The sequence below is a fragment of the Capra hircus genome, chromosome 15, assembly GCF_001704415.2.
Source record: "Capra hircus breed San Clemente chromosome 15, ASM170441v1, whole genome shotgun sequence".
Taxonomy (NCBI): domain Eukaryota; kingdom Metazoa; phylum Chordata; class Mammalia; order Artiodactyla; family Bovidae; genus Capra; species Capra hircus.
Genome location: NC_030822.1, coordinates 33,531,983 through 33,542,551, shown reverse-complemented (window position 1 = coordinate 33,542,551; position 10,569 = coordinate 33,531,983). Strand labels below are relative to the sequence as shown.

The window sequence follows — 10,569 nt, the reverse complement described above, 5'->3', positions numbered from 1 at the left end:
TTTTAGTTGGATCAATGAAGTACCTAGTTCAAGATATATAGAACTGCAAGAGATGATGTAGGGAAAATAAGTAACTGCTTTCACTCCCGTAAGCTGATTAGCACTTACCACCTGAAATTTGTTATTTACCAGATGTGTAGAATATCTATAGATTCTAACTCAACACATTACTGTAACTTTTTTATTTAGTAATATTAGTGATGGAGTTGTTAATCATTCTAAATCTGTACCTTTTGGAGGTAGGTACAATAGGGAATGAAAAGTAGATAGAAGGATAGAAAACTTAAGTAGACACCTCTTCCTGCACACCTGCTCCGAAAAAGGAAAAGTTATCTAAGATCTGCATGCTGAATTTTATAGACCAGACATTTTGAAGAAATCTTGAGTCCCATATATATATATATATATATATGGCTGTGAAAATTTAGAACCAGTGATAAGTGTTGTATCTATGACCTTATTGAATGAAATTAAAGGCTTGAGAAAAATGAGTAGTACTAATAATACCCAAAAACTAAATAAATTTAATTAAGAAGGCATGAGTACTCCCCTCAAGGGAAACAAGCGGAAACAAAAATAATTTAATAAACTCAGAAACATGAATTTTTGTGAAGGTGTCAAGATTGATGTTAGAGCTTCAGTGGCTTTTTAGAGAAATTATGATTGAGCCAGGAATATTAAAAAAAATAAACAATATCTTGAATTCTACTGACTGCTAAAATGTAGTTCATATATTACAGATTTGATATTTAGTAGTTATAATTGTCAAACTGCCAGATTACCAGGAAGAGAAAATAACAAGGTGCATGGGTAAGGGTACAAATCCCATACACTATTGTTTTGCTTAGTAATAACTAAGTGCTTCTAATAAAAGGTAGATAAAGTGATTTTAGGGCTTCTCAGGTGGCACTAGTGGTAAAGAACCCACCTGCCAATGCAGGAAATGTAAGAGATGCAGGTTTGATCGCTGGGTCAGGAAGATCCTCTGAGGAGGGCATGGCAACCCACTCCAGTGTTCATGCCTGGGGAATCCCATGGACAGAGTAGCCTGGCAGGCTACAGCCTGTAGGGTCGTAAAGAGTTGGGCACAACTGAAGTGACTTAGCACAGCACAGCCCAAGGTGATTTTAGCAGATGAGAAGTTCTTAGGGATGGTAGTCTCTGGACACTGCTCTGGAGGTTGTCTAAGAAATATATCAACTGTATGCCTTACAGAGAAGCTTTTAGTAGAATACCTATTGTGATCTTTTGGCTGGATTTCATAAAATGTCAGCAGATTTCTTAAACTCACCAAAATTTCTATATCTACTTCCCTTAAAATTGATCAGAATTTCATAGATCACATAAAAATATTCTAAATAAGTTTAGACGATACTTTCAATCTTAGAATCTCAATTTTAAAATTTGTGATGTTTAAAATTTATGTCAGTTGTTCCAAATAACACAGTGATTAAGATTCCTATTCAGGAAACATTGATAATAATCAGTATGTTTTGTAATCAAAATTAGCAATCATAGATATAGGATTTCGCCATATGTGAATTTCATTGTGGGTAGAATTAAGAGTACTGGAGTGGGGTGCCATTGCCTTCTCCGAGAAGAGATCATAGAAAAAGAGAAAAGCGTGAACAGAAAATGATGACTGTGTAGAGGGGAGGGGAAAGGACATTCAACTGGTGGCGGGGTTTGAACAGAAATTTGAGAAATGTGAAAAAGCCTTGCTGCATATGAGAAAGAATTGTGGTAGTGGTGCTACAACATCATAGATCATCAGTATTTCAGGATGTAAGACCCTCGACTTTATCTTATTGTATGAGTCCAGTCTCCACAATTTTCTTTCTGGGTTTGGCAGTTCTTATTCTACAGGTCTGAAATAGTAGAACCATTAGAATTTCTCAACATTCTTTCCTCACATAAAACAGAGATCCTGTTACTTCTCATGAGAAATGTGGATAGACCACTTAGTTTGAAACAAAGAACAATGAGGAAAACACATAATCCAATAGTTCTTATAGGTTCAGTATATTTCCCTCAGAGAAAAGGTTATGTGTATATGGCTATATCTGTATATCTATATCTTATCTCCCCTTAAGGGCATAAAACTTAGAAATACAAATAAGAGATATACTTTAATCTTGGAATTCTTCCATTTATTTCTCAAGTATTGTTATACCAAGATATATAACTGACTATTTTCCTCTGTTAAAGAAAAAACATGAATATATGCCTTTATTCCATCTCTTAGAGCTTCAAAGAATTTATAAATATGTAAAACCAGTGCTTTTTTAGTGCACTGAAATGCTCTATTTTTGTCATAATGATATATTAATCTGTTCATCAGACATATCACACATATGGAGAACTTATTTTAATATAGATAATATTCTAAGTGACTGTCATACTCTCCCAATCCACACGCACTTGGAGATTTTGCCCTTTCTTCTCTCCAGAGTTCAGTTTACTACTCACTTATTTTCAAAACTGAGATTGATAAGACGTGGCTAGTCACCCATATTGCTCTAAATCCTGTACATATCTTCCTCATTTTCCGGTGGGGTTACATCCTGATAAATCCATCATAAGTTAAAAATAGCATAGATAAAAAATGCATATAATACACCTAACCTACTGAATGTCATAGCTTCGCCTCACTTACCTGAAATGTGCTCAGAACACCTACATTAGCCTACAGATGGGCAGATACATTTAACACATAGGCTATTTTATAACAGAGTGTTGAATATCTTATGTAATTTATTGAATACTGTTCTGAAAGTGAAAAACAGGATGGTTTTGTGGATGTACAGTGCTTGTAAACATTTTTGCTCTCATGATCGCGTGGTTGACGGAGCTGCAGCTCACTGTACTGCCCAGCAGCAGGAGGGTATCTTACTACATATGGCTAGCTTTGGAAAAAAATCAAAATTCAATAATCACTGTACTGTTTCTACTGAATGTGTATCAGTTTGCACTATTGTAAAGTCAAAAATTGTAAGTCAAGCTATTAAGTTGCAGATCGTCTATATATAAGAGGTCAAGATTCAGTACATTCATTAGGATACTCGGCTTTTTATCTCATGACTAAAATTAATTTCTAGTTTTATACATTGGGATTTTTAACAGTCTTAAGCTCTGAGTGGGCTTCCCAGGTGGCACAGTGGTTAAAAAAAAAAAATCTGCCTGCCAATGCAGGAGACTCAAGAGATGTGGGTTCAAACCCTGGGTCAGGAAAGATCCCCTAGAGAAGGAAATAGCAACCCATTCCAGTATTCTTGCCTAGGAAATTCCATAGACAGAGGAGCCTGGCGAGCCACAGTCCATGGGGTTGCAAACAGTTGAACATAACTGAACATGCAATGATCTCTTTCAAACTCAGAGTAGAGGATAAATAACTCCTTTGATGTTAGTTCTTAGTAGAATCAGTTTTCATCCAACCACCTTTCTACTCCCTATAAAGTCAGGACAGGAGGTTTCCATTGTCTTCCTTTCCATCTGCCTAGGCTTGTTTTTGTACCTTTTGGTTCAGGTTGAGAAATGTGTGCTTGTGTTCATCATCAAGACAGATCCTACTTGGTATAAACCCATATATCTCTTCCTGGGCATGCTCTCTGTGCATGACCTGAAGTCTAGCACTGTGATAGACTTCCCTTAATTATTAATCCTTCCCTTAATTATCACTCTCTTCCAGATCAGTGACAGAAATCAACTTAAAAACTTACCTGACGTAGATATCATGCATCCAATATGAGGCCACAGAAAGACAATGATGATTACACATGAGAAAGCATAACAACAACAACAACAAAAAGCAAAAGCAAAATAGTTGAGTTGCAAGACAGGGAAGGCTATATTGCACAAGTGGAGAAGTTGACAGATAGGTAGACATGTTGGTAAACATGTTGATGGGATCTTCTCTTGCTTCTTTTTTCTCAGTGAAAGAGGAATCTAGTTTATCATCTAAGAGTGAAGTTAGGGGAAGTGTGACAGAGGTTTGGATTAAACGAATACAGGAAACAATTTGAGGAGACTGAGAAATTAAAAGACTTCAAAATTAAATGTAGTATTAGGGGCCTACTTGATATAATGAATATGAATTCAAAATAAGACCAGTCCCTTGGTTGTAGATGATGTTTTTCTCTAGCCATCTTTGTAGAAAAGTGCAAGCTTGAGATCTCTGTTATAAAAATAAGCCAAAGATTGCCTCTGTACATGGGCCTCTCTGACCTAGGGACCATTCATATCAGAGGCTATGAGACTGGTGTCCCCGTGGTTATTTAGATCACAACCTGTGTGATTGTATGCTGAACATCTGGACTGGCATCAATCATTTAAAAATATTTACCAATATGATAAATGAGAAAGTGGAAGAATACAAATTGCAGTAGAAATATAACATATAAACATAATTTAGTATAAAAGAATAGTAGTCCTTATTGAAACAGTGACATTCCATCATAACCTTGGAATGAATAGGAAATGAAAAGGCCTAGGGAAGTATCAGACATGGAAGCAAAAACATGAATCAGAATCTTAAAGGAGACAGTGAAAGAAAGTCTGGACTGGTTGAGACTCAGGGAAACTTAAAGATGAGCTGTGTAGCGGAAAGTGATGCCAAGAACCAACAAGACTATAAAGGCTTTTGTTGGTCCTTTGGGATGTTATCAGTTATAATCCATGGAAGTTATAGACTTTAATTCAGGCATACTTCAGTTTTAAATGTTGGTCATATAGTGATTAAGTAAATAAAATGTGGAGCTAGAGATATCTGGATTCAGTTCCTAAAGTCACTTTTCATTTGCTGTAAAAATTTTACTTGAATCATTTAATCTAATGGTCTCACTGCTTCCTTGACTTTTTGGTGGTAATTTCCTATACACAAAGGTTGTTTTGAAGATCAATGAAAGAAGGGTTTTTTAGCATTAAACATAGGCCCGGAAAGTGATGACCTCTCAGCATATGAACATAATACTTTATTATTTTGAGATTTCCTAATATTTTCCCACAAATATATTTCATGTCAAAGCACTCAGAAAACCTTTGGGAAATAATAATATCCTTATTTGTTATCTTATGGGATAGTTAATATTAATTAGAGTAATTTAAGTCTTGTAGTTTGGGAAAAGGCCCCATATCCTGGAGGATCACTGATTCCCCTGCCACCTACACTGTTAAATCCAGTGGGATTTGATGCTGGGTATAATCCAGCTGATAGTCAATGACCACACTTCTTAGCACCTGCTGTCATGCAAGATGGCTGTCTGGATCACTCTGAACTTCTAATTTGGGTGAGTTGACAGAGATACAGGACAGAAAAAGAGAGAAGGAGGCTACATTCAAACATCTGCATTTAAATTATGAGATCCTTCCTCAAAAAGGTAATGTCCATCTCTTCAAAAATACTCTTAGTTAAGTTAAGAGGAAATCTTGTAGACATGTAAAACACTAAAAAGCTGTAGTGAACTCAGTTGATTATCTAAAGTATATGGAGCATATGGTCATAGACACTTCAAATAAGAGTTAAAGTAGCATTTAATTCCTTGACCAGGATAAGCTTTGAGGTCAGATTCCACTCTGAGCGAGGAAGAGCCATGTTCCTCCCAGTCAGCAATAGATGTTGATCAGTTATGGCAAATGTTTGTGGGAGGAAGAATATTACTTTTGACCTAGATACTGCAAGAACAGTGGATTGCAAAAGGAAGTTAATAAAAAGGAGGGGGAGGAACATTACAATCAGAGAAGTATGTGAAAAAGGCACAATTTCACAAAAAAAATGTTGTATTTGGGGAATAGTTAGAAGTTAGTTGTTACCCCATGGGAAGTATAGAAACAGTATCTTAAAATGCTCTGTGTAAGATAATGTGCTAATTTGTTAACATGCATTAACAGCATTTTATTTTCTCCACTTTACAGTTGAGGAAACCGAGAAAAAAAATATAATCAGTGTCTGTGCTCTGCTGTGTGCTTAGTCGCTCAGTCATATCTGATTCTTTGTGACCCCATGGACTGTAGCCCACCAGGCTCCTCTCTCCATGGGGATTCTCCAGGCAGGAATGCTGGAGTGGATTGCCATTGCCTCCTCCAAGGGATCTTCCCAACCCAGGGACCAAACCCAAGTCTCCCACATTGCAGGTGGATTTTTTTTTTTTACCATCTGAGCCACCAGAGAAGCCCATAATCAGTATATAGAACACAACTAAAAGTTTTTATGGAAATACCTGCATTTAATAAAAGGGCATAGGAAGAACCTGTGATAGGAATGAAATAATCAGACAGAAGGGGAAAAAAAGATGAGAACAAGTTAAACCGTTACTTATGATGAGTGATCGGAGAAGGCAATGGCACCCCACTCCAGTACTCTTGCCTGGAAAATCCCATGGATGGAGCCTGATAGGCTACAGTCCATGGGGTTGCTAGGAGTCGGACATGACTGAGCGACTTCACTTTCACTTTTCACTTTCCTGCATTGGAGAAGGAAATAACAACCCACTCCAGTCTTCTTGCCTGGAGAATCCCAGGGACGGGGGTGCCTGGTGAGCTGCCGTCTATGGGGTCACACAGAGTCGGACATGACTGAAGCGACTTAGCTGCAGCAGCAGCAGTATGATGAGTGATACATTTCAAGCTTTATTGAACTTTATTTCTTCTGAGTTAATTATCATGGTCATTTAAAGTATTATATAAATGATCATTTACAGAGCTCAGATCAGGCTGGAAAATTTTTCAGAAGACACTGGGAATATTTCTAATATAATATATAGTCAGTTTAACAAGGTCTATGTTCCTCCCAAAATGCTGGGTAATGTAAGTCATATGCCAGTTTTGATAACACTTGATCAGACTATAAATTCAGTTCAGTTCAGTCGCTCAGTCATGTCCGACTCTTTGCGACCCCATGAATTGCAGCACACCAGGCCTCCCTGTCCATCACCAACTCCCGGAGTTCACTCAGACTCACATCCATCGAGTCCCTGATGCCATCCAGCCATCTCATCCTCTATCGTCCCCTTCTCCTCCTGCCCCCAATCCCTCCCAGCATCAGAGTCTTTTCCAATGAGTCAACTCTTCACATGAGGTGGCCAAAGTACTGGAGTTTCAGCTTTAGCATCATTCCTTCAAAAGAAATTCCAGGGCTGATCTCCTTCAGAATGGACTGGTTGGATCTCCTTGCAGTCCAAGGGAATCTCAAGAGTCTTCTCCAACACCACAGTTCAAAAGCATCAATTCTTCGGCGCTCAGCTTTCTTCACAGTCCGACTCTCACATCCATACATGACCACAGGAAAAACCATAGCATTGACTAGATGGACCTTAGTTGGCAAAGTAATGTCTTAGCTTTTGAATATGCTATCTAGGTTGGTCATAACTTTTCTTCCAAGGAGTAAGTGTCTTTTAATTTCATGGCTGCAATCACCATCTGCAGTGATTTTGGAGCCCCCCAAAATGAAGTCTGACACTGTTTCCACTGTTTCCCCATCTATTTCCCATGAAGTGATGGGACCGGATGCCATGATCTTCATTTTCTGAATGTTGAGATTTAGGCCAACTTTTTCACTCTCCACTTTCACTTTCATCAAGAGGCTTTTTAGTTCCTTTTCACTTTCTGCCATAAGCGTGGTGTCATCTGCATATCTGAGGTTATGAAGTAAATAAGACTCAATATTTGTAATTGCATTTATGTCAACAGATCCATTTCTAATTTATAGATATTATGTAGAGTATATTAGAGTGGTTAAACACAATTTTCTAGGATGATAAAAAGAATCTTGTTATTGGTCTATTCTTATTTCAAAATTAGATTTCAATTGCTTCATTGTAGATGTAGAATAAATACCTTTAAAATTGATAGACAATAATCATTTAATTCAGGGTGTGACTATTGATAGATGCTTAATAATAATAAAATAAAAACAATGGTTATTTAAAGTAATATATAAAATAATACTCTATAGATGATCAAGTTTAATGAAAAAGGCAAATGTTGAAATGCTCAAAGGTGTCTTAACAAATATGACTTTAAAATTATGAAAATTTTTTGTTGGTTATATTTTTCTATTAACATCTGTGACAACAAATACTGATTTTGGTGTAATGGAAATAATGTGAACTTTGCAGTCATACAGAGTTATATTAGAATTCTGATGTCTCAGCCATTCTTTCTGTGAGGCTATTGCATTATCCATAACACTCTGGGGTACTATGTTTTAATTGATAAAATTTGAAAAATGATATTTAGCTTACATTGCTTTTCCAGCTACAAATGAACATATACAAAGATTCCAGGAAAATATATATATTTTTTCATGTTAGGATCACTAAGTTTTACTTTCTTATTTCACTTAAACAATTATAGTAACTGAAATCACACTAATAATGTACGAATCAAAAGTGGTACCAAGTGCGTGGATCTTTGTAGTGATTAGTATGTTCAGATATAAGTGATCAAAGTAAGAAACAAGGCATATTGGGGCATGTACAGAATTAAGGTAGAAAGTTAGGATTTTTGAAAATTAAGCTTAAAATAAGTAGATATGTCAATTGGGACTATTTCACTGAAAAGGAGAGAACTTAATGAAGGTATGACTGTTAAAGCTCAAATTTAGTGAAGACTTTTATGTACAAGACAGATAAATCTGTAGAGCTCCATGGAATGGGCAGTACGTTTCATACCCCCTTAAGATAGGTTCTGTGACAGTACTGGGAACATGTGTAATGGACTAGGAAATGAGTAATCATACCTGAGCGTATGTACTCCCAGAGAATACTTCAGACATATCCTAGAATATTATATCTCAGAATGATATTAAGAAAGTTAGGTTAGATGAGATCTTAGATCCTTTCCATTTATAATGCCTGATATTGTTTATCAAAGGATAATTTGACTTAAGTTGAAAGCAAATTGTGAATTTAAAAATAGTATTAAATTTTATTATACGTAGATTGTTAACAGATTTAGAGTTTGTTTTGTTCTTAAATGTGTGAGATTCATGACTTGATTTAGAATTAGTACTTTGTGTCTGGTTGCAAGGTTTTTATTTTAGTAATTAGTGTTACTAAATGTTTTCACCCTGAAGTGTAACCTTGGATGTTTTCTAATGTGATGCCCTGGGATCTTCCAGACTTGTTTTTCATTTGTTGTCAGATTTGGTTGTAATGATTTTGGCACAAAGCTTTTGCTGTAAAAAGGAGGATTCTATCAGCAAGAGACAGAAAGCAGCAGAGCAATGGGACCAGCCAATAAATCCCAAACATCTCCAGACACTTTCTCGCTGATGGGCATCCCAGGACTGGAGCACCTGCATGTCTGGATTGGGATTCCCTTCTGCTCCATGTATGTGGTGGCTGTGGTGGGGAATGTGACCATTCTGGCCGTGGTGAGGACAGAGCGAAGCCTCCACAAGCCTATGTTTCTCTTTCTGTGCATGCTCTCCATCACTGACCTGGTCCTCTCCACGTCTACACTGCCTCGCATGCTCTGTCTCTTCTGGCTTGGAGCCCAGGACATTGCCTTTGATGCCTGCCTGACCCAAATGTTCTTCATTCATAGTTTTACTGCTATGGAATCAGGCTTCTTTTTGTCCATGGCCATTGACCGTTATGTGGCCATTTGTCATCCACTGCGCCACACCACCATTCTCACCCACACTCGCATTGCTAAAATGGGAGCTTCTGTGGTACTGTGGGGCGTGGTCTTCTTTTCCCCACATCCTATCCTGCTAAGACAGCTGCCCTACTGCAGGACTCGAATCATTGCCCACACCTACTGTGAGTTCATGGATGTGGTGAAGCTGGCATGTGTGGACACAGGGCCCACCAAGCGTTACAGCCTCAGTGTGGCCTCTGTCATTGGCTCCTGTGATGGGTTATTCATTGTTGTGTCTTATGTCCTAATCCTTCGTGCAGTCTTTCGTCTTCCATCACGGGAAGCAAGTCTTAAAGCTCTAGGCACTTGTGGCTCCCATGTCTGTGTCATTCTCGTTTTCTACTCCACAGCTGTCTTTACCTTCCTCACTCACCGTTTTGGCCACAATGTGGCCCCCCAAATTCATATCTTCATTGCTAATATATACCTTCTGGTACCACCTTTTCTTAACCCCATTGTTTATGGTATAAGGACCAAGAAAATTCGAGACCATGTTCTTAGTTCTCTAATGGTAAAGGTTGCTTGATTATATTGAAATTGTTTGCAAAGATGGTATAAGAATAAGGAGGGAAGAATATAAATGACTTACCCCTTTTTCATAACTGACATGATGCCTTTTTCCACTGGTATTGTTAGGGGAAGCACACTGATTGAAACCGCCCACCCTGGCCAGGCACCATAGTAACCATTTACATGAGTCGTTTTATGACAGGAGATCCTGATAAGGAAAATGGAACTAATACTGCTACTGCTACTGCCAAGTCGCTTCAGTCGTGTCCGACTCTGTGCAACCCCACAGACGGAAGCCCAGCAGGCTCCCTCATCCCTCGGATTCTCCAGGCAAGAACACTGGAGTGGATTGCCATTTTCTTCTCCAGTGCATGAAAGTGAAAAGTGAAAGTGAAGTCGCTCAGTCATGTCCGACTCTTA

General features: G+C 37.8%; 1 protein-coding gene across 1 annotated transcript; it reads left to right on the top strand.

Annotated features, from left to right (window-relative positions):
• Window positions 9,221-10,165, top strand: LOC102188961 (putative olfactory receptor 52P1). Its single transcript, XM_005689921.2, has one exon. The coding sequence runs from the start codon at window positions 9,221-9,223 to the stop codon at window positions 10,163-10,165; it is 945 nt and encodes a 314-aa protein (XP_005689978.2).

Bases quoted from the DNA above. Each gene is read 5' to 3' on its own strand.
- LOC102188961 (XM_005689921.2), top strand. From the start codon at position 9,221: ATGGGACCAGCCAATAAATCCCAAACATCTCCAGACACTTTCTCGCTG.